The sequence below is a fragment of the Pyxicephalus adspersus genome, chromosome 2 (assembly GCF_032062135.1).
Source record: "Pyxicephalus adspersus chromosome 2, UCB_Pads_2.0, whole genome shotgun sequence".
Classification (NCBI taxonomy): Eukaryota; Metazoa; Chordata; class Amphibia; order Anura; family Pyxicephalidae; genus Pyxicephalus; species Pyxicephalus adspersus.
The window spans coordinates 137,255,495-137,281,698 of NC_092859.1; the positions used below are offsets into that span (position 1 = coordinate 137,255,495).

The window sequence follows — 26,204 nt, forward strand, 5'->3', positions numbered from 1 at the left end:
TAGGACATCCGTCCACCCACATTCAGATTCCTTATTCTAACAGAGACGTTCTGTCATCTGGGTTTACCTTGTAGAGGAAGTTTAGTGATTGAAGCTTCCAAGCCACAGTTTACTTTTCTATTGGTTAACAATTTAAATTGCCACAGGAATTGTATTATTTAGTAAAGGAGGTTTACACCCATAACCCAGTGCACTGATATACTTTACCTTCAGTAAGAACTAACACTGCCGCCGGGCAATTGAATTAACTTTCCATAATGCCGATATAATGATAGCGGAGATGAATGGTGGAATGCATACTTCTAATCCTACAAGTAGGTATTGGAGATTCTCAGACTTATAGATTGAGGAAAGTATTGTCTAGTTTGGGATTTCTTGGCTTTTTATTGTTTGTAACTGGCTGTGAATCATCGGGCATTTAACGTAGATGTCCACTCCAAGTGGGAGACGGGTCTGTACATTTGTCACTGATGTGGATCTATTTTTCTGATGTGACTATGCCTACAGCTAGACATGCAAGTTGATTGATCATGAAGTACAGATAAACAGTCCAGTCTATAATCACCTAATAAATGGAGGGGAGAACACACAGACTATTCTATCAGGGGAGGGAGAGCTTGTGGCACCTGCTGCACTCTCTCTGCTTCATTTGTATTACGATCGTTCGTTGTTCATGGATCCGCCAGGACGGATCCATGAACGACATCAGACTACTGCTGTACACACGTCAGATACTAACCGTGAAGCGATAATCAGACGAGAATCATCTGACTATGTACGTAGCCTAACACCACTATTTATTATTTAGTGCAGTGACAAAATGTGTCATTCTTGGAGCAGAATATCTCAGAAAGGAAAAAAGGAAATGAGAAGCGCTATACAAAAAAAAAAAAAAACAGCTCACATTCCTGAAAAAAACGACAATATCAGGTCAGGTCACTGTTCACTGTCAAACATCAGTTGGATTTAAGTTAAATGACCCTTTGTGTGCATGTATATAGGAGCAAGCATACATGTGTGGCTGGGAGCACGCCTTGAATGTAATACCCCTAAATCAGTTTAAAACCTTACAGTCCAAAACACCTACAACACTGGAATACACTAACTTGTTTACCATATATATATATATATATATATATATATATATATATATGTACACTAGTGTCAAGTAACAGATAAAACAACCCTACCATCTCTAATCTTATAGACTGTAAGCTATATCAAGTAGAGTCCTCTCCTCCTCTTGTGTCATTATTTGTATCTGTCTGCAACCCCTCTTTAATGTACAGCACTGTGTAATATGTTAGCGCTATATAAATACAGTATAATAAAAATATTTATCTTGTCTTGTTGAAAGGATCCAGATGTAAATGTTTGGAAAAGAAACTTTTCAGTTTAAACAGATGGCAGGGGATCACTCTTGCTTGTTTGGAAGCAGTGGTTTCGCTGCAGAGGCCTCTTGTCAAGTCAGACCTATAGCTCTGCAATCAGAAAAGCTCATACTCCATGCTGACAGGGGAGTTTTAGATCTTACTTAGCAGGGGGCAAGTCAGACAAAGAGACCTCTAATTTCACACAGAGCTAGAATTCTTTTCTGCAGCATGCTAGCAGGGAACACTCTTTTCTACTCAGACTGTGCTACTTTCTAGGAAATGACTGAAAGACTTGGACATTATTTGTTTTGATGCACCTGGAATGCATTTAGCATATTTAAACAGAAAGTTTAAGTAGATAGTTTAAAAATGTAAACAGTCCAGTTGGAGTGAACTTACATTGGGTATTGGCCATCACTTAAACAGTTATTCTCAATGGTTTGCCTTGAATGTGTCAAAAACAAGTTTGAAAACTCAGAAGACCAGAACAGAAGGAGATTTAGGTAACTGAAAGCCTTCAAGTATACAGAAGTTTCACATTATATCAGCGAAGGATTTATTGTCACTGTGCATTCCTATGCTGAGTTGATGCAGCTTACCAGGAGTAAGAAACACAGTGCTTCAGCATTAAAGCAATACTCTACTTTTAGCAACTGAGCTATTCATAGGTGGACACAATGGGCCAGTTTTATCACTTTTTATTAGAGTAATGCAAGGTGCAAACATCAGCTTTTGCTGTTTGTGCCTCAGTTGGAGATTCTTGCTTGCTGTTGTGACAATGTTGCTACTGGGATTAGAGTAGTAAGGAGAAAGGTACCCAACAAAACACACGTTGAGAGTGGGTCTTAGGCTGCATACACACGTTCAAAATTTTTCAATGGAAAGGATCTTTCTTTTTTCAAAAAAAAGACTGAACGAGTGCTGTACATACAGCAACATTCTGCTCTATGGAGAAGGGAGGGGGGAGAACGACAGAGCAGCACCCCAATGCACTCTCTCCCCTTCACTTTCATTACAATAGTTTGTCGTTCACGGATCCACCAGGACGGATCCATGAACAACGTCAGACAGGCGCTCTCCACACGCCAGATTCTTGTCCGATACTAGCCCTGAGGCGATTATCGGACGAGAATCCTCTGACCTGTGTACGTCTTACTCTTCCCTACATCACCCAAATTTAAAGAAATTATTAGGTTCAGACATCCAGTTCTATGATAACATTATGGAGAATTCCCTAAATATCAGCCAAAGCTGCTGATCAAAGTTTTAAAGTAAATCTTTTATTATTTGAAAATATAAGAGAATGAGAAAAAAAAGCGCTTGGTATTTTTTCTTACAACAAATTTGGTGATAGGGTAAAGGGTGGGCAGGCAGATGGGGCCAATGATGAGCATAAGGGAATAAATATGGATTGTGTGTGTGTATGCTTGGAGAGATTTGACCACTTACAGCAATGATAAAGTATATATAAAGGTAAAGCTGTCAGGGTTTTATTGCTATCTATGTCCCTGTTCAGGGTCACATTTTTGACCAGACAGGGCATTGGTGCAGAAAGGGACTTTCCCTGTGCTTGCCTGGCAAATCAAGGGTCAAAAATTGAATTTCGGATTCGAAGAAGAAAAACAATGGCTATGCCCTGTGACAGAACGAGGGCAGGTGAGTATAGCGGTATTTGGTTCTGCTTTAATACAACACATGATAAGGAACATGTACACTAAAGAAAACCCTAGTCTCTCTGTATTGGTGATCAATGTCAAAGTAATGGGAAATCCACCATCTTGATTTTCAATCAAAATAGAAATAGGTAGAAAAAAATTCCAAAGGAGTCCCTTGTTCTGGTGACAATTGTCCAAGAGGGGTCTCACCTAACTTTAGAGAGATTTTGTTTGACTTTTTATTGTGCCTACTGTACAAGATGTAAAGCTAAATCTCTTGCATACGATAGATGGCAAAAAACTCCACGCACATACTACAAAAATGTTGGCATTAGATATACTTTATTGTATTCTAGTTTGTTATGTTTATCTTTGTAAGAGCTAAACTAAAACTCCTAAAAAAGAATGAACACTTTAAGCCTTGTATCTGCTCCAGTAACACAGATTTATGTGCTGAATGCAGCAGGGATTGTTTATTTAATTCCGCTGTGTGTCATACTACTATGCTGTACAGATCAGATAGAGTTGAGTTCAGCTAGAGAAGTTTGGAGTGGAAGGGAATTGTTGAGTCATAGAGCTGGAAAGATGAGTTTCTGTGGCCAAGAAGTGATAAGGAAACTCACTAGTGGTTGCATCCCACATCCTCCCACATAAATTCAATATACATGTTCATTAAAAACACTTTTGTAAAAGATCTGTAAACCTCCCAACTAAGAATAAAGAAAAGTAGGATGTATATTTGCAGACATAATTTTTAGAAATTGGAGGAAGGCCTAAAGTGATGTAAATATGGCTTCATAAAGAGGAAAAGACATCTGGGTAATGAACCCATGTAAAAACTCAAATATGTAAAAAAACAGCTTTACCAAAGAGAAGGCAGAATATTCAGTCAGAATAAACTTTTTATCTATTCCGTTTCTGCAGGACATCTCACAGTGCCCAATGGCTGTACAAGTGTAGAACACCCTTTTTACAATGCATGGCACAAATTATGATGTTTACAGTCTAATAACTAATATTGGAACATATCTTTTATTCTTTTTATTGTACATGTCCACACAATCTGTAGGATTTATCTAATTTTAGTGCCTTGATGTGCAATACAAGTGCATGTTACCATAGGTTACTATTTACTTTGTATTGATTATCAACATGCATCACATGGCATCATAATGGTTTTATGTGCAACACCATGCATCAGTATGACCTGCACCAACATGCAGTAAGATGTGTTTTGATACATTTACTTTACTGGTTTCAGTGGAAATTCATCAAGTAAAAACATGAAGATGTAAATTCAGCCTAAAGGCGTCAAATGCTGAATGACTCCAACCAAGTGCTGTACTATGGCACAACAGTCTGGTTCTTTTCTATGCAGGGAAATTTATTAAACTACATATTGATTTGTAATATTAGAAGAAGAGTTGCACTGTTTGCACTGAATTACCAAAAATTCATATTTTAGCAAAATACAGAAAATAACAGATTAAAAGTTGCTGCTAATGTACAAGTGTCTGCATGAGTCAGTGACAGCGGGCTCACAATTCTTTTTCTTTGTTAGCATAGACAGCAATGCAGTAACTTACATCACAGGACTGCAATATTTGAAAAGGTCCGTAGTCAAGAATGCTTGTCTTATTCCCCCTCAAGGAACCCTGATTAAAGGATTTTGATGCTTTAAAAATGAAACCCAAAACAGCTTTTTAGGGGGAAAAGATCAAACATATGGATGAATTTCAGCAAGCTGCATTGATAATTCCAACATGCTTCTGATTTAAAAACATGGAGATTAAGCATGCCAATGTACTTGCAGAAATGCTAAGTGGAAGGCCTGCTATGATTATATGCTCAGTCTCAGTATTATACAAAATCAGAACCCTGAGGATCAGAGGACAGAAACAATAACTATATATCTGGAAATAGGTTAGTTTTATTATAAGTGGTCAATTAGCTGCAAATATTGCTTAGCCGATTTCTCCTTTAGATATCACGCCAAGCTCAAATCTGCTTGTGGCAATAAATCCATTTATCATGTGTTCACTTCTAAACAATCACAAATAAGGTTCAGCAGGTTTAATGTACAATTTTCCGCAGATGAAGAAGAATAGTAAAGAACATTTTGTACTACTTAGCTTAAGCTTCACTTACTTGTAAGGAAGAGGCCCTGGGGTGACTGTTTGCCTGGGATGAAGGTGAGTTTGTGTGGAAACATTATAGTCAGCACTTTGGCTCCAAACTGTGTATCAGCAAGAAGCAGTTCAGATGTACAAGCTCTCCTGTATGTGAAGCAGAGCCTGCACATACTCAATTATCCCTGGCTTTCTGAAGGTCACAAAGAAGTCATATGTTCTACACAGACTTCTACCAAAATGTCATATACAGTATTTTTAGGTGGGCATGATGATTTTTGTATTACAAGCATGGATCATTTGGTAATTGGACTAAGGATATACTCACACTATAGTGTCTAATACACAGGTCATCAGACATGGCATAAAAAAAGGAATGTCCGACTTTGCCACTAATACGGTTCAAGAGTTGCTATATTGACATTGCTGCAAGCATTTCTGCCTTTTTCTACCGTTAAATATATGGAATAGGGTCAGCATCACAACAGTGAACAGTGCAGGTAGATGAAGGTAGTGTTAAAAAAAAAGACCACACATAAAAATAGGGTGATTGCTCTGGTAAAACTACCAAACCAATCTTTATAACAAAACATATTCCGTAATCTATAAATTTTAGCAATAAGATACGAAAAAAAACAGTTAACTGCAAATTTTCCAGACCTTGTGATTTTTTTTAGGTCAGGTCAGCTTGATGTAAATCTGATTTTATAGTTAATAGTAAATTATCTACCTATATAGATCATAATTATTAATACAAGTAAAATTTTCCCTACCAAATATATCAGTATAAAGAGTCATTATCTTCCAGCCAAATAAAACAAACGTCAGTTTTAAGAGCAATTGAGTTGCATGTTTACGTGCGTGTATATACACACGATATAAAATAATCTAATACTTTTATAGTTATCAGTAATAAACTTACCCATGTTACTATGTGCTGGGGACATGGAGTTTGGAGACAGATTTGGTGACCCTGAAAAACAAAAATTGCTGATGTTATAATCTAGATATAACCAACACTTTCTAGCATGTATAGTGGAATGTCAGTCTTACCAGAGTCTATCCTGTGATTCATCTGGTCACTGGTTTCCCCATCTTCACTCAGGTAACCAGGTGGTGGAGTTTCTAAAAAAATAAATTACAAAGTTACTATTATTGTCTCACTCTTATTTCGTAAATTAGATGTTGAAATACTCCGAAATTTACAAACTATCTCTTCAAAGCTACATAAGGAATGGCTGTCACAAAAAATAAAAAAAAAAGTTAAGTTGGTCACTAAAGATGTCAGAATTCACCTGGTCCTTGCCGCATGTAATAGTTCCTTTTGCTGACCCCCTAAATGCAGGTCATTGTAATGATGATCATACAAAAGAAACCACAGTGTTTGGTGGGGGACCAGGAATTTAACACCCCCGTGTATCCAAAAGAGAAGACCCGTTAGGGGAATAGTAAGTAAAATACCATTTTTTTCTGGACACCCTACAACAAGGTGCTATAAAAATAATAACTATTCTAATGGCAAAAAGATGTTTGTTAATGGAAAAAAAAAGTTGACAGACTAATGTCTCCTAACAATTTATGGATGGTACAACCCCTATATATTAAAAAGATTCCAGTAATTATTTCTTAATACAATTTAAAAAATGCACAACTTAACAAATGTTAGTTATGCTCACAGAGAATCCCCCAGCAATGGTGAAAAAAATCCAGCACCATTTGTTGAAAATGCTCCTATGTATCACCAAATACCAGAGAAAACAAGATGTACTTATCCTCTACATTTATGAATTATCTAGTATATTACCTTTCAGAACAATTCTGCTTACATATATTTAGGTTTATATAGTATACACACCCTTATCAATGATTCTTTAGTATCAGTATATTTGTTAATATTCGTCCTATTGTGTGCTACATCTCTTGTAAGCTCTTCTGGTCAGGGTTCTCCTGTGTCATTGTTTATATCTGTCTGTCATTTGCAACACCTATTTAATGTACAGCGCTGCCTATTATGTAGGCGCTATATAAATTCAGTTTATTAATTAATAATTTAATAATTTGATCAAAAAATTCCTGTGTAGTTTTAGACTCCTTGGCTGTTAGAATCAGACCTGAGGACAATAACCACCATTTTTAGTCATTTCTGACACACCAATGACTCCATGTGGGCAATGCACATTTTGAATAAAATTCTATATTAAAAAAAGTAAGTGGAGAACACAGTAATCCAGACCTGGAATGTAGTTGATCTGTGGCTCGATGCCTGCTGGAAAGTTGGTGTTCTCTGGAATGGAATGGCTGTAATCATCCAGAGGAGGAAACTCTGCAGGGATCTCCGTGTTCCGTGGCACTAATACTGGTGGCAGAACTAAGACAAAGAATGATATAGGTAAAACATTAACTGTTTTATTGCCTCTCACCTAGATTTGGAAATTAAAAATATACATGGTTTAATAAAAAGATTTATTAAAAATATTTAAAAGACTTATTGCATCAATGTCCCCACCATTCCTACACAGAAAGTCCAGTATTCTTACTTCAATCAACATTTTCCTTTGGCATCTATTATCACTTAATTTGCACCTAACAGAATGTAATGTTAAGAGGACAATGTCAAGCAGCAATTTTAACTTAAGTTTTAAAAACCACTGACAGAGTTTGTAAACTGGCACTTCTAGTTTCATGCCAATTTACTGGCATCAATACTTTGAGGCTCTGACTTGGAATAAGTATACAGAATGGGGCTTCTGATTTCAACCTGACTTTTTACAATGATTGCTTGTTCCAGGTCAGTCACTCAGAAACTATAAACATAAACAGAAGCACCCGCAGAGCTGTCCAGTGCTGATCCTGCAGATCTGCTAAATTCATACCAACCGAAATGTAAAAAGTGGAATCCCACTTTACACACAAACTTTGTGTTGCTGGGCACTGTACCTAATGAAGACTGTCCACCCACAAAGATGGATGATATCCCGAGGTACACTTGTATTTTCATCCACATATTGACGAAAAATATTTGCCTTTAGCTAAGCGCTGATGTGTTTAACTTGCAAGCCCTTAGCTGTGACCACAGGATGTTTTCAAACAAATTGTTCAACTCACTTGCTTCATTGAATGTTTTCAGGTTTCAAATCCTCATGTGGATTTAAACACATCCCAGCATGTAGGGTGTACACGAATGGGCATTGCTGTGAAAAGAGCTATGATGTATATCTACTTACTAAGGGTGTCATACACATGCACATCTTATATAGACTACATTTTTCCTTACCTGGAGTCTCCACTCTCTGGTAGTGATAGGGATTTACACACACCTCATCCTTCTTCATGTTGAAAGCATATTCACACATCTCCATGGCACGTAGTTCGTGGTGGCTGTGAAGATCCGGCCACCTCCAGAGGCGACAGTATATGACATGAGGCAAACCTTTACGGTGTGACACCTGGAGTCTACCATCTAGAGACCTACAGGGAAAACAGAAAATCTATCAGCATTTGTAACAAATATCCCAATGTCTGAACTGGTGGTGTACCTTGTCATGTTTGGCACACACTGATCATTTATTCACACAACTGATTTACAGAGAGAAGCTTGGACCCCATATTAGGCCGAAAATCAATAAGAGATAAAACTTTACAAAGCAGATGAACTTTAATGTTTGCTAGCCCGCTTAAACTATCCTCCTGGCTCCTACACAGGACAATCGAGCTGGAGAATTCTGTGTGTTGTTCACACCTGATTATATGAAAAAAAGTGCCTGTGACTCTCATAGCAAATAGAACATGGGTCCTAAAACTGCCAGCCCTCCAGGTTTGATTACTTCTCATTTCTTAGTGGCCCTTCAAGGTTGATTATGTGCTCTCTTCATTTGGCCGGTGGATTGACTGTGCAGCAAGAGAGGAGAGGGATCAGGACTGACCAATACATCTGCCATGGAAAGGCAAGCTTACTCTCTGGGAGATTGGTGAGCAATACTACAGGGAAAAGGAGACCATATTGCAGATGGGCAATCAAGATGTGCTAATACTTGCTGTGGGCTAACGTTTCTGGCCCCTGATCATGACTGGTAGCCCTGACATTTGCTGGAAGTTATTACTGGTAGGTAGCCCTGGCACTTGCTGGGAGTTAACACTGATAGTCCTGGCACTTGCTGGAGGTCATCCCTGGTAGCCCTGACTCTTTGCTGGAGGTCATCCCTAGTAGCTATGACACTTGCTGGAGGTCATAACTGGTAGCCCTGACACTTGCTGGAGGTCATCCCTGGTAGCCTTGACTCTTGCTGGAGGTCATCCCTAGTAGCTATGACACTTGCTGGTGGCCCTGACACTTGCTGGAGGTCTTCCCTGGTAGCCCTGACACTTGCTGAAGGTCATACCTGGAAGCCCTGGCACTTGCTGGGGGTCATTACTGGTAGCCCTGACACTTGTTGGAGGTCATCACTGGTAGCATTGGCACTTGCTGGAGGTCATCACTGGTAGCCCGGTAGCCCTGGCACTTGCTGGGGGTCATCACTGGTAGCCCTGGGACTTGCTGGAGGTCATTACTGGTAGGTAGCCCTGGCACTTGCTGGAGGTCATCCCTAGTAGCTATGACGCTTGCTGGAGGTCATCACTGGTAGCCCTGACACTTGCTGGAGGTCATCCCTGGTAGCCCTGGCACTTGCTGGAGGTCATCCCTGGTAGCCCTGGCACTTGCTGGGAGTCATTACTGGTAGCCCTGACACTTGCTGGAGGTCATCACTGGTAGCCCTGACACTTTCTGGAGGTTATCAGTGGTAGCCCTGACACTTGATGGAGGTCATCCCTGGTAGCCCTGACACTTTCTGGGGGGTCATCACTGGTAGTCCGGGCACTTGCTGGAGGTCATCACTGGTAGCCCTGGCACCTGCAGGGGGTAATCTTTGCTAGCCCTGAAGCTTGCTGGGGAGGTTATCACTGCTAGCCATGAAAAATGATGGGGGTTATCACTGCTATCACTGAAAATTGCTGGGGGTTATCTGAACTTGTCATGTGAGAGACAGGATGGCTTGCACTTGTCAAGTGGCAGACAAGATATCTGCACAGGAACATATAATAGGTTAAATCAGCAAATGTTTTCCATTTTGATACTTCACACATAGAACAATGAATAAACCCTTTGTTTGAAAGGTTTGACTACCCCTTAATTAAATTCTAGTCTTCATTTTCATAAAGCAAGTTGAGGTGGTCACACATGGGAAAATACAATTATACAATCAAAATGTTTTTAGCACAGTAATGTGAAAATCTTCCTGTGTACTGAGAATGACTGATCTGTGAACTTGTGACGAAAGCTGTACATGGGTAATTTCCAAAGCACCAGATGTCACAGTGTACAGACGAAGAAGTGTTCAGAAGGAGTAACTTTTTGAGTCTCATTGAGTCTTGCAATCATCGTTTATTGATTTCCATGTTTTGCAAAGGTTTACAGTTTTGGCAGTTTGGTAAATCCCTACACCCACAGAATGATGAGCACCTGAAATTGTAACAAATACCAACACTCAAAGCTTTCTAAGGTCTGGAGGCATTACTATACTCCACCAACATTTCTTTACTTTATGGAATTTACTTTATTTATGGAATAATAATGAGGGAAATAGTAGTATTTTCTTATCACTACAAACATTTCTCTAGTTTAAAAACCTGCTAGGTTTACAAACATCAAAACTACTTTCAGTAAAAACTTTTTTGATTTTTAAACTTGCACAAGAATTCTGAGATCCCATGGGTAAATCTTTCTACTGGGGAGCAGAGTGAGAGCGGGCATTTGTTTTATGGGCCAAAGAATGGTTTCATCTCTGCTCTGCTTGTAAACCACACGAAGGGCTTAACCACGAGGATTCTATATATAAATAAGCAGGATTTAGCACACATACAGGATGTGCAGGTCACAAAGCTGAGAAAGGAGGTCTGGCCGGATAAGATAAAGTGTAGATAAATGGTGGGGGTTGACCAACAGCAGCAATGGATTTTCTCACATTATATCTTCCTCACGCTAAAAAAAAACACTTACTATATGTTCTATGCTCTGAGGCAGAATTGAATATAAATCTGATGGGGCAGGACATAACTTTCTCGCTCTGTGTTTTTTGCAAATGAACACGCCAATGGGATTGCTTTTTTGAAGCTATGCCACCTATTTTCCCTCAGTATGATTCAGTGCAATAACCCAGGAACACATCTCACACCAGGCTGTGAAAGGTTACACCACTTCCAGGAACAGAAAGAACTATTCCCCAGTAACATTTGGAGAAATAAATATTACATTTACAGGTGTTGAAAGGACTGAACAAGCTGTAGCCTGCTCAGGAAATGCTGCCTCTGCCCAATCCAATGCTATATGGGAAATACTGGATGTATTTCCAATCATTTATCAGGCTCTTTATATGAAAGAAACCAAAGGCATTTGGAACCAGGCATATACTCTGATTTGGGGTCACATTAAACACTGTAAAACTATTGTGAAAATGTAAGAATAAATAAAAAAAAAATTGAGTAGGTGATACTTTTAATATCGTACAACAGTGCAGTGTTATTACCCCAACACATCGGAATCTCACGGCTTTGATACGGTGGTATGGCAGGTTCCATTTGGGCATCCTGATTTTCAGAAGATATTTGTCTATAATTGTTTGGTCAATGGCAAGTTTTAGCATGGTACAAGTATCTGTTTATTAAAATAATATAACAGTAAAAATGTAGACACTGACAAATAATATTATTATTATTAATATTATTAACAAACAGGATTTGTATTGCACCAACATATTGCACCGCGCTGTACTTTAAATAGGGGTTGTAAATGACAGACAAATACAGACAAGGCCACAGGAAGAGGGGAGGACCCTGCCCAGAGGAGCTTACAATCTAGGAGGTGGGGGAAGTATCACACACTTAGAGGGGAGATATGGAATGGTGGGAAGTAGTGAGGGTTTAAGAGACAAAAGAAGACGTATAGGTAAGTTTGAAAAGATGGCTTTTGAGTGCGCAAGCTGAATAGGACGAAGAAGACCATTCCAGAGAGTCGGAGCAGCTGTAGAAAAGTCAATATCAATGAACTTGATGGTAAAAGTTTAGGATGAACAATAGAATAATGGTCAAGGGTTAAATTCAGGTTTTCATTTATGATTAGGCTGAAGCTACAGTTTTTTTTTAGGGGCTTAGGTCAGGATAATAAGCAAAAAATAAAGATATGATAACTGCTGTTGTCAAACGTCTTACAGGATACAAGTCACTAAAAGTTTTGCCATCAAAATAGATGAGCCAAAATTCAACAAGTCATATGTGAAAAAGATACCTTGTCACCCGAGTCCAATGGAAGATTGATTTGTTAGAACATTATTTATAAAGCAAGGCAAATTCTCAACAAGTGGGAAGTATATGGGAGATATCTTTGGAGTATGCTATTGTGTGCTACTTCCTCCACTTCTTAGATTGTAAGCTCTTTGGGGCAGGGTCCTCTCCTCCTCCTGTGTCACTGTCTGTATCTGTCTGTCATTTGCAACCCGTATTTAATGTACAGCGCTGAGTAATATGTTAGTGCTTTATAAAAACAATTTATTATTAATGATGATGTATACTTGTACGTGATCTTATCTCAAAGTTGTACTATAAATGTCGCCTGATTAATTACTGTCCCAAAAGAGGGTTTTCTAAGGCAGCTGCTGCATCAATTAAACAGAAGTGATGAGGAGCTCTGTAGAAGCTTCCAGTTAAGGTTTAGTCTCTATTGATTCTGGCATCCTTCACATGTGTTTTTTTAATAGTCTGAAACACACTGGAAAAGATTTCCAATTGCAGTTCCAATGCACTTTAGCTTTGCTTTGTAATGCCACTGTAGTATGCTGTTTTGCCCCTTGTCAAGGTTGTTTTGCCATTGGTTGCCCAATGTGTTTCTGATATCAGAATAAATTAAAGCAAAGCTAAGGCATGCTGCAATTTACTCTAGGAAGGCTTAAATGTAATAAAAGTCAGTGAAGATTTGGCCTTGTTGTTGCTGTAGGGCTGCATTAGGAGACCTATACTGGCCACTTCTCCAACAGAAAACTAACCTAACTCTAAATAAAAGTCAGAATTACATTGTGTACGATCAGATGACAGTACCAGACATTGGCTTAACTTCAGTTCCTAATACCCACAAAACACTTCTAAGAATGTGTCAAGGTTGAGCTCCAGGTCACAATACTTCAGATATTTGAGAAAGTTATTTTCAGGGGATGGAGCGCTAGCCGAGACTTGCCTTGTGTCAGAAAACATTTTTAAAGCCTGCAATCCACTGGCAGTCTTGGCCTCAGTCCAGTGGAACGGAGTCTTGCTTTTCACACTATTGTTGTCATTTAAAGCTGGATACACAAGGCTGCCCTGCAATTAGTTCAAGTGCAGAATGCATTTTGAAAGCAGGAGGGGCAAGTCTGCAAAGGCAACTTTGAATGACAAGCGGAATCATAACAAAGACTGCTCACTTTGTGACAAAACTTCTTCTACTAAATGCTATAGTAACAAGAAAAGAAAAATATAAAAGGATCCGGCCATTGGTTAAATAGCAAGCTAAAAAAAATTACAAAATGCCTAGTGCGGAATAAATGTTGAATGCAACACTCGGCCAATACAAAAGGAATAACTGAATGGCCATCATTACTCCATTTCCCAGCTGAGCTCACAATCTAATATTTCAAATAGGACGGTCATGTATTGGGGATTTAGACAAAGCAATATTATGAGCACCTGGAACAAACCCATGTCAGGCACATAGAGAACAAACTCCATGCAATGCCCCTTAAATTTATAAAGTTATATATTACTGCACTGTTCCATAATATCTTATGTCCATTGGGAAAACAAAACTTCAGGGATGTGTTGATCCCTTGTGACATTCACTGGTTCCACACTCTGGTATTCCTGGTATATTTGTAAAGAAAGACACTTTAAAGAAAAAAACTAGTAACAGGTTAGGAGCATTACACAAAAGTTAGAGTATCATGTATCACAAACAATATTATATGGATTCAGGTATTAAGGGTTCTAGTATAGGGGTTCTATAGAGTTATAATGGTTTACTATGAGGAATATGCTAGTTATTAAATGGACTTCCTTACTCTAAGAACCAGAGGAAAACAGGGAGTTAAGTGGTTCTGACTCCTCGTGCACATTTAGTAATTACATAGAATAGAGGCCAGCAGGTCAGCAAAACAGCCAACCAACTAACAGTTCAAAGAGAGGGCCAGCTAAGGCAGTCCTTGTACACCAATTTCATTGCATTTCATCATGCGCACTATACCTTACTAACCTTTCTCCCACTGTCTATATCCTCCTCTTAGGGTGGGATAGTCTATGAAAGCTTCTCTCTGTATACCAGATACACATTGAGCTAGAAAATATCAAATCTTCATTCTTTAAAGGTTCCTATGGATTACTGAAAGTTCTTGGAATATAGGAAGGAGGCCTTTAATTTGCAACTTACTACAGAGATGGGATAATCCTTAATACATGCGTATATGGCCTAGAAGTAAATCAATGGTAACTGTGGGTATTGCCAAAATTTCTAGAATTAACAAAAGTAGAAATATGTTGTCAATGTCCTGAATCTATGCGGAGACAACACAAAAAGACAAATGTGGAAATGAGGTTTATGTGTCTTTTTATTACCCAAATTAAAACAATTAACTAAATATGCGACTAGCTGTCCCTCAAAGGGGCTCACAATCTAATGTCCCTACCTCCGTCATATGTCTTTAATACAGTCTAAGGGCAATTTTGGGGGTATCCAAATAACCTAACTGCAGGTTTTTGGAATGTGGGAGGAAACCGGAGTACCTGGAGGAAACCCACACAAACATGGGTAGAACCTGCAAACTCCATGCAGTGTCCTGGCCTATATTCAAACCATGGAAGTAGAGCTGCAAAGGCCAGAGTGCTAAGCCACCATGCTGCCCAATGGCCAGCAATTTAGACGGCATTCATCCCACTGACCCCCATTGGAGCTGTGGATATAGTATTTATAGTTTCCTGAAGACCTAAAAGTTATTTATAGGGTTCCCCCATGTTAAAAAAAAAATAAAAAGTTGAGAAAGGCTGAGTTATACTATCTGTATGCATCTTAAAGCTCAACGTTTTAATTCTAGCAGTGTAGCTTTAAGCCAGGAAAATGTGTGTTTAAATGTGCTTAGTAACCATAAGGCATACACATTGCCTAGCCACAAGTCTGACAGTCTGCTAAATAGATATATTACTTAATATTGCAGTCAAATAAAAGTACAGGAGACTGAATGGACTGTGTGTGTCCACATGTATACAAACGTCCCGTATCCGGCCACCTCACCCCAAATTCTTGTGACATTTTCAAAGCTGTGGGAACACACTAGGTGGTCCAACACTAGACAGCAAAGGACTAATGCTGCACAGTTCATATCAGAAAACGCCGCTCTTATTTATTTTTGGAATATTTTCATTCCTAAACATTCTTTTATTCTAGCCACCAGTGATTGTTTCTGTCGTCCTTTACTTTACGAGCTGGAACTTTTTTTCTCCACATCACAGAACGCCATACTAAATCGCAACCATTTAACTGTTTTGTGTCCTTGGAAAATGTAAGAAGATGGAGACCTAGAGGTATTAGGACATTATGCCATTCTAAATGCATTTGTTTTATTCATTAATTGATTATTACATTTATCTACTTTTCCCCATAACTAGTAAACTGATACTTAAATTATATTAACGACTATCGTACCCATGTTTTGCATTATTGCACCTCCAGACCTTCCTTTCATATGACAGTAAATTGGGTGCAGTCACATTGGGGGGTTGCGGTGATGGTGATGGCTGCTTAAAAGAGCACTCTAAACACATCTTTTGAAACTTGCCTACTCGTCTTCTTCTGTCTTTTAAAACCTTCACTACTTCCCACCATTCTATAGCCCCCTTCTGTTGTGTGCTATTTCCCCCACCTCTTAGATTGTAAGCTCTTCGGGGCAGGGTCCTCTCCTCCTCCTGTGTCTTCTGTATCTGTCTATCATTTGAAGCCCCCATTTAATGTACAGCACTGCGTAATATGTTGGCGCTATATAAATCCCATTTATTAATAATATTGAGGAGCCCCCAATCCTTTATATACTCCAAATTGAGCATCTTAGAGCTTACACATGGCTTCCAACAGAACCTTAAGTCGGGATGACTTCTGCTTGGTCTTTCTACTGAGAATCACAGTGACCATGTTGGAGACAACACGTCCTGGCTGCCATATTGTTTCAAATATTTTTTTTTGCTCTGTATGGAACACAAATGCTGTATAAATAGGCCAGGGTAGGTACGTATAAGAATAAACAATATACTACAGGCGAACAATGTACTGAACTCGTTACCTCAGGCCAATTATTTCACTGCAGTCTCACAGGATATCTCAAACCCTTATAAAAGTCCTGTTACAGCAGTAAAGCTCTCGCTTTCCTGCCCCAGTTCTTTTCACTTCCTGCTCATATCCCCAATGCACTGAAAATAATTGCTGGATTCATTTAATCTCTTTACACAAGTTCAGATAAAATTATCTGCCTGTTTGTATTCTTTTAAATTTTATAAACCAAATTTTCACCCCAAGATAAGTCCTATGTGCAGATTACATTGCTATATGGCTATTTTCACACATGTTTATATTACAGCTGTAGCTTGGCCGTGACATGAATGGTTCCCATACACAGCTCAACCCACTGATCAGAGACACCAGACTGGACTTTCTAGCCATTCCAGCACCAGAAACTGACCAGGATTTGGAGTTATTTTGCACACCTATTTTTTGTTGTATGGGTTAAAATTGACTAAAATGACCAACAAAAGTGCTGCATGTGCTGTATTCTAACAGAGGATTTACATAAGAGTTGTATATAATCAATTCTGAAACAATATTATTATGATGCAGTGCTGTACAAAGTCCATAATCATGTCACTAGCTGTCCCTTAAATGTCCCTACCATAGTCCTATGTCTTGCATACAATCTAAGGTCAATTTTGAAGGAAAGCTAATTACCTAACTGCATGTTTTTGGAATGTGGGAGGAAACCTACACAAACACAGGGAGAACCTGGAAACTCAATGCAGATAGCATCCTGGCTGAGACTTGAACCTGGGACCCAGTGCTTCAAAGGGCAGATTGCAAACCACTGAGCCACCGCACTGCCTAGAATGGGACAGCTGTCCAACTTTGCACCAAAGGTTAACTTTCCTTAGTGTTACAAATATATGTACTCGCCATGTAACAAAACTGGCAACCTATTCAGTCAACATCCAACTGCACAGAAAGTAATACAGCTTGGTCAAGGGATCAACCTATGGTGTGCTGCTGTATGAGGGGCCCCCGACATTCTTCAGGCAGCAAGGGCCACACCACAGCAACCTGCACACCCAACCTTCTTTTCTCAGTGTCCGGCTCATGTGGCCTCAGAACCCTATTTGTGCAGCCCAGCTATCCATCCCTTCGCACCAGGATAGGGAAGCAAATATTTTGCCTTGCTACCTACCACAGTGGGGTGATGAGGGGGGAGAACTAGTCATTTCTGCACAGGGGCCCACTGCTGGCTGTGTCCACCACTGGGAACAACCCTAACCATCATTTTCCCGAGTTCTGTGTAATATAGGTAAAGCCAGATTAGCAGTGCCGTTCATTCCTCTCCCTGGAATCTGGATCCAGAAGTATACAGAATTATAGAAAGCAGACTGGTAAGGCCAAGGCATCTATTAAAAAATAGATTTAAGTTTCTTCCTAATAAATACATAAACTAGGGTGTTTAATATCTGCTAACTTTATCTCTCTTCATCTATTTTAAGAAGTTTCTTTTTCGATTCTCTTTTATAGTAAATACTTTTTTTTTCAATTTGTGTCACAGGTGCAGTACCTGTGGTTGAATAACCTTAAGTCAGCACTAGGAAAGTTATAGGTGCATCCTATGAAAGGGACACTACTGAACATTACAAGACTGAATATTGTGTGGCTTTGTATGACTTTCAGATTTCACTATCAGTTAAAAACTATGAGCAAAGTTAAATGTTGGAAATATAGCGACTGCTGGCTTTTTATTTTATCACAAAGCACATTCTGATTCACTATTTATTAATCACTGACACAGAACAAGCCTGTGGTCGTTAGTTCTGCTTTAAGTAGAATGGGGTAGGCCTCAAGTAACCTCAAATGGACCATAACACCATACCCACACACAGATTGTTCAGGAGGCCAATACGTTATTTACTCTAGTAATATCTTACCTAACTTAACCTAACACTTACTTTCAATGCAGGTGAGTGAGAACAGATCACAACATGTAATCAACATAGTAAAGCTCAATACATACACTAGCCTGGCCAGAGGTCTGAGGAATATCCTCAGGAGCTGCAATTACTTCCAAACAAAAGATGTCTCTGTGTCCAGTTCCAATAATTGCTCCCCCTGAAGCCGGCAAATGGAAAATTAACACAGGACTGTCAGAGTTCCAGTTACTGAAATCACAATGTCAGATTTTGCATCAGGGTCCTGCAGCTTCTGATTATGTCTCTGGGAGAGGTGCTAAAAACTACTTTGTGGAAAACTCCACATAAATTATTTTAAGTTTGAAAGAATTGGTAATGGTATCCACCTCAAATGTAATATAGGACCTACATAAAAAAATCCAATGAATCCGTATTCAATCAGATTATACACCACATATATGTTTGTAGGTCTAAAGATGTTTGTACAGTCAAATTATAACAAGTTAATATTATCATACAGTATTTATATAGCGCCATCATATTACGCAGAGCTGTATATAGTCCATAGTCAAGTGACCAGCTGCCCATCAACGGGGCTCACAATTTAATGTCCGTACCATAGTCATATGTCTATATTACAGTCTAAAGTCAATTTTTGGGGAAAGCAAACTGCATGTTTTTGGAAAATGGGATGAAACTCACTCAAACACAGGGAGAACCTGCAAACTCCATGCAAATAGTGTCCTAAGCATGGTTCAAAGCTGAGACCCAGCGCTGCAAAGACCACAGCACTAACCTCTGAGCCACCATACTCCCCAGGGTCCTCCCCTCCTCCTGTGTCACTCCTTTGTACCTGTCTGTCATTTGCAACGCCTAATGTACAGAACTGCATAATATGTTGGCGCTATATACATCCTGTTTATTATTATCTAAAAAATAATAATAATAATAATAATAATAAAGTGTGGTTTTATTCTTCCTCTATTAATCTATAATAGCAAATAGTAATATTGTGGATTCACCATTTACTGTCCAAGCTGGAAATGGAGAAGTAGCAAAGAAAGTTATAATGTTAAAGTACAAAACAAGGTTGGTACTTTCCTGGCTATGCAATGTGGTAAAGGTTTGGGAAGGCTGAGAATTAGAATTACACATTGGCAGATGGAATGGTTAACTTACATGTATTACAAATGCGTATTTGTTTCTGGAGTTAAACATTATTTTGAAGTAAGTCATAAAACTTGAGAGTTCCAAAGCTGTACGGACAAGCAAGAACCAAGAGCTTAACGTGACCTGTCAAAATGTACAAAATAGAGTTTAAACTAATAGATTACATCTGTTGACTCTTGTAACTATTTTACTGTCATCACTCAAACATTCCATTAGAGAACATATTTTTTTGATCATGATGTCACACAATTGGGAGTAACTTGTTCAAGAATATACACTCCTTGGCAAAAAATACAAAATGTGAAATTAGGTAAACGTGCATTGTCATGCCGCATAATAGCGCTGCACATTATACAACATCCTTAGTGAAAGTCAATGTGCATTATCCAAAAACATGCAGTTAGGTTAACTGGCTTGCCCTTAAAGTTGAGCTTAGATTGTAATAAAGACATATGACTGCGGTAGGGACATTAGATTGTGAGCCCTTTGAGGGAGAGCTAGTCACATGACTATGGACTTTGTACAGCGCTGCGTAAAATGTCGGCGCTATATAAATACTTATAATAATTAAAAAACAGCATGCATGGCTGGGCACTTGCAAAAATTCATAAGTTAGGAAGCAGCCTCAGCCTCTCTAACAAAACCTTACACAGAATATGTGTGAATGAAGGTTTCAGATGCTTATCATGAGTAGGTGAGGAGGTTATGGAGAGTTCCCCTGAGTAAACCTTTAGTTCTCACCACCCACACAAGCCTCAAGAACAGCCGCAGAAAACAACATCATTCTCTAAACACAGGAAATGAGCAATCGCACCTCCTCCAAGAGATACAGCCCTGGTAGAGGAGGCCCAAATCACCCGTCTGCTCCCACAGACTCAGCTTAGTGCAAATGGAGAGAAACACAAACTTGGCTTACAGTCGTGTGACTGGCCTGGAGCAGATGTGAATAATCCAAAACGTCCTGGTCATCCCTACAATTCCCACTTGTACACTGGACACAAATCAGACATTACAATGAATGTGTTCTCTTCCAGCTCAAGAATAACTTATATTGTCACATGGTTTGATTAAGAGACCAAGGCCAGACAGGCAATTGTTGTGTCACTTCTGACAGTGCCATTAAAAAAAGTGATTGTTTAGACGACTGGTCCGATCACACAGAAAATATAAATTCCACCCAACCGGAGCATCTCAAGCTAAAATAATACAGCTTAGGGTGGCTTTATCTGAGGATGCTCCAATGGTGTAACATGGTGCTGAAAGAATAAAATGCTCCTGGTGCATGCAATAATGTATATATATTTACATATATATATATATATATATATATATATATTATGATGGGACTTTATAAATTCTATTTAATAATATTAATAATATAATTATATATATAGGTAGTTCTGGAGTTACATACGAGATAGGGACTGTAGGTTTGTTCTTAAGTTGAATTTGTATGTAAGTTGGAACAGGTACATTATTTTAATAAATGCAATTAGGTTTTATGTTTGTCTCAACATATTATTAGGCAGCGTGGTGTCAGTTACTGTATAAGATTCTCAGTGAGTTAATTACAAAGCAAAAAAAAAAATTTTTATGGATCCTAGACATTCATTAACTTCTGGAACAAGCTTTGATATCCAAAAAGAAACAACTGCAGAGGTTGTCTTGGTCATTCAAGAGTTACAAGACGCTACATATCAGCTCAGCTCCTAAGCTGTGTACAAACTTCCAATAATTATTGTTGGAAACGAACGATGAACGACCGATCAGCCGAAAATCATTCACAAAAAAGGTGACCAACGACACCGACGAACGAGGATTGTCGTTGGAAATGAACGATGAACGAATGGATCTGATTGGCCGACGATCGTTCGCTATCTATCGTGTGTACGGTCGTTCAGTGATCGTGGATGGTTCTGCAATACACTTTCTCCTTTACATGTCACTCCCTCACTCATCGTTCAAACGATTGTATCTAGCGTTGTACACTATTGGTGGATTATATTTGAATGATTGTATTGTTACAGCATGTACAGAATTGTGCACAATGCGATCGTTAGAATATAATCGCGCATAATCGTTTATCGGTCATAATCGTTGGTTTTCTAACGATAATTATTGGACGTGTGTACCTAGCCTAAAGATCACCCACAACCTCAGCTGTGTTTAGCAAAAGATTTCTTCTGCAAGTCATGCAAACTGGCCCCCTTCCCCATAATGCCTCCATCCTGCACACGAGCGAGCTGGGAAGCCCCGTTCGTATCTAGGAGTCGTTCGTATGTTGGATGTCCTTAACTCAGGGACTACCTGTAATATAATTTGAGTATATTTTATCATCTCTAGTGATGCTGTAAGTTAGCAGTAATGCTGTTAACAATTCCATCAAATGCATTTATTTCCAGAATCGTGCTATCCTTGTTCAGGTATCAACTATGGTTAACATCTACCTCCCAGACTGAGATGGTGGCCCACAGATGCAATATTTATGGAAGTGATGGTAACTGGACAGTTTTTGACATTGCTCACAAAATGTCAGAGACAGATCCGCCCTTGCTAAAGCTGCTCACATGGCTATAGAGTTACAAGGCTGCATCATACCAAAGCCTCTGACCTTGTGACATGGCTACAAAGTTATGTTGCAGTACAATCCCTGGAGAAAAGGAGACTGAAGAAATGTTTCCATCAACCTGAAGCCAATTATTGCCATTATCTCTGGAAAAAATATAAGAAAGCAACCCAAACTTTTAATTCACAGGACAAGCCAGATTGTGAAAGTTAGGAGGGCTGTAGACACCAGGCATTTTGTACACACATATATGTAATATTCATATAACATAGATAAACAAGTACATGAAATACCTTTACAATTTTATTATGTCTCTATGAATAGCATATAAAGACGACATAACATTATGTAATACTATTACATGAGGAAGAGCTGAATTTGCAGAAAGGATTTGTCATCAGAGTTTCCCTTCCCTTTTTTTAAAAGCAGGAAAGAAAACTTCCATGCAAGCCGCCAGTCAGACATGGAAATCTCTCCACAAATATTCTTTCATTTACAACCATCAAATCTCCAAGCGGTTTATTGGCTGACGCTGCCAGGTCTGGCCAACCAGAATACTTCCTCACTGGAATCTGACAAAAGTAGTGGATGTCACTTGCTCTCCTGATTTTAGGGAGTAACAAACAAGGACACTTCTTGCATCTGGAAATGTATAAATATTGTCCCAGGTTCTTCCATAGACTTTGCCACCTCCTTGCATTATTTTAACATGAATCCTGCAACTGCCCATCTACACAATACCCATACCAGATACCCATCTACTGCCAGAATTAAAAGGGGTATTTGGCCATGTGTGATTATCTTTCGTAAAGGAGTTAAATATGAGAAGCAAGAGATTAAACAGGTATGCCAAATCCATTCAAAATTCACGGCACATGTTGATCCAAGAACTTTGGAGTATATAAATGCAAGTTAAAAAAAAAGAACTTTTTTTTTTTCAATTTTCTAAAAAATTAAACAAAAAACAAAACTTTAATTCCCTCTTTTCTTACATGTTCTTATCCTTTTGCAGCTGAACATGGCACCATTCTGGCCTCTTTTTTAAACTGCAACTGCATAATACTCCCGATGTGATCAACACTGACACCAGCTATTTAGGGTGTGAATTTTTGGTTAAACTTTTGCAACAAAAAAACTAATACAATTGCTGACATAAGCACATAAACCTGTGAAAGTTAATACTGGATACATGTGGTTAATATAGCCTACACCGCATTTGCACTTGTAGGGAGAATGTAGATAAAAGCATTGTAGTAAGTTTGATTAAGGATTTATTAACGTGTATTCAGTATTTATACCAAACTTTCTTTTGGGATTTAGTTAAATTAATGGGCCTGATTTATTAAAGCTCTCCAAGACTGGAGAGGATACACATTCATCAGTAAATGTCTTTTCCTGTGTATATATATTTCTTTCGAATTTACTGTTGTATTGTTCCCTGTAGTCCCTGTGATGTTGTTACATAAACCCCTGAAGAAGCCCCATGTGGACAAAACACGTCAGACAAGAAACTCATTACAATATCTATGCTCAACTTTAATTACAAGTGGGACTCTGTATCTATATGTAACCTCTCAAGTTTGGGTTTATAAGCTAACATTTACATTTGTTTGTGATTTTAATAATTTTTGATATTTCTAATAAAATTGTTAGTAGTTTACAAGTTTACAAAAAGTAAATGACTTTGAAGAAAGCCAGTCCAGGTTTGCTGGATCACCCAGCTTCAATGATGAAAGTGAATCCTCACTTCATTCTGCACCATTTTTCAAAGCAGTGCACCACAATCACAATGTTTTGCGGTGCACTGGGATGCATAAAAAATAACTGTAACCTCGCACCTATCCAAACAGCCTGGACCTCTCACATCTTTTAGTTTGCGGCTAGTTGGGATTGATGTCTCTCTATTTATTTTATTTATGCTTACTCTAACATTTTTGCTTAGTGGCCCTTTAAATGTATAATTGTTTCTCATAGCCCTCACACTTCTTACCACGTTTGCAGTTACATTTTTCTTATTTGTTGTATCCCAGCTGTTTCCCTCATAATGGAAGAAACTGCAAGCCTCACCTTTATTCCCAAAAGAAACAATACAAATGAATGCTTTTAATTTCCTCTGCTAAATAGCAGTGTGCTGACTTGTAAAGTTATGGAATGAATGACTTGAATATTTTCCATCTCCCTTAAGTTTCAATTGAAAGCTGTTACTCAGAGCTGCTACCAAACCTTTCCAGTAATTACAGCTTCTCTACCAAACCTATAACTTTCTCTGCAACCACCAAAATAAAAGTTCCAGTAAAACTGGTAAAACAAAATGGCTATTTAATACAACACATTTTGCCAAGATGAATTAACTCAAATTTATAGTATATTAAAAATTATAAAAAAAAATAGGTTGCTTTAACCTTCATGAAACCAACATTTAAAGGAAAAATATTAAAAGTTCTATTCTTCCTGATCTGGGCAATGCTCCACAATAGTATAGTAAACTGTAATTCTTTTATACAGCAATACATTACGGCCATTCCACTTTGGGAAGAATAGCCCCGAATAATTTTCTGACCTATTTAAAGGAATCGAGCCATGTAACACAGCACAAGAAGATGGCACATAATGTATTCACTGGGATTGATGAACTTTACTCTGTCCGCACCCATTTTTCTGTGTAGGTACCTCCATACTGCTGCTATATAACTGGGTGCCTGGGAGAATAATTCAACCTGCCATGGCTGACATCCTATAGAAAAAATGATTGCCCCGCGTGCCTTTTGTACTTTTAATCACAGACTCTGAACAAGACAAATGAACGAAACTTAACTGAATGGGCCTAATTTATTAAAGCTCTCCATGACTGGAGAGGATACACTTTCATCAGTGAAGCTGGGTGATCCAGCAAACTTGGAATGGATTTCTTTAAAGTCATTTGCTATTTTCTAGCAAATGGTTTGAATCCTGGACCAGATCCACTCCAGGTTTGCTGGATCACCAGCTTCACTGATGAAAGTGTATCCTCTCCAGCCTTGGCCAGCTTTATTAAATCAGGCCCATTGTAATAAAGCCACTGGATCAGCATGAGAACCAGACAACCAGCATTTTTAGAAGCAGAGATCAGCAAAGGCAGCCTATGTTTTTCTCTCAGCACAGACTTGCTTTAAAGTACAGCAGACGATTCAGTGGATGGGAAAAGGCAAATTACCCCTGGACAGCGGAGGATAAAGTTATGCAGTGGAGTGTGCTAGTGGTTACATAAGGCACCAGGGGACACTGGGATTCCAGTCATACTATGTGCAAATGTGGAAAGACGTGTTTATTACTCTGGCAGGTGAAGCGGAAGGATGGAAGAGAATTAAATAATTAGAAGAGTGGAGATGCACACATATCACTAGCCAAAGTCATTGACATTTCTTGCTGTGGAAAAAAATATGTCCAGATGAGCATATTTGTCTTCTTATTATATACAGTTCCAGGGAAAGGAAATCTACACGGAGTGATGGAATGAACAGCTCAGTCTAGGAAAACATAGTCCCTATTCAAGTGTACCTGTAACTTCAAACCCCTATAGGCAACATATAGACTCCAATATATACACATTCTTATAAATATATACATATAATACACAAATACATACACACGCACAAAAACATAATCTCGCACATAACACACAAGATAATAAAGTGTGGTACATTGTATTGTATACTTTTGAATATTCTACAAGCACAATGAAGCTGATTTTACCACTGCTCTTCCACCCCCATGAAGTTTGCAGCTACGCTCTTCAGTGGGGCTCCAGCAGTCTTCAGCACTTGCCAACTCAGGACAAACGTCAGACACATTCTGCACAATGCCAGACTTTCAGGGTTTGTGTCTGAAAGATGGTTTATAAGCTGATAATGACCCAGGCCATGTATTCTATTGCACTGGAACGCTCGCACAAGGCCATGGGAGCACAAGACTTACACACTATTACATCAGCCGCTTATGATATACAAGTGAGCGAGTTCAAACAAAGCTATTTTCATGTTTCAGACTTTATGAATGTAAGCTGTGTAATGTCATGGCC

At 38.7% G+C, this 26,204-nt stretch overlaps 1 protein-coding gene across 2 annotated transcripts in view; it reads right to left on the minus strand.

Moving 5' to 3' along the window:
- The window catches only part of SMAD3 (SMAD family member 3), a 76,209-nt gene that overhangs the window by 16,703 nt on the left and 33,302 nt on the right, over positions 1–26,204 (minus strand). For both annotated transcript variants that reach the window (XM_072402597.1, XM_072402598.1), the window contains exons 2-5: positions 8,432–8,625; positions 7,391–7,525; positions 6,211–6,282; positions 6,080–6,130 (exon numbers count right to left, since the gene is read on the minus strand). In XM_072402597.1, the coding sequence (XP_072258698.1) occupies positions 6,080–6,130; positions 6,211–6,282; positions 7,391–7,525; positions 8,432–8,625 (452 nt within the window). The remainder of the gene's footprint in view (positions 1–6,079; positions 6,131–6,210; positions 6,283–7,390; positions 7,526–8,431; positions 8,626–26,204) is intronic.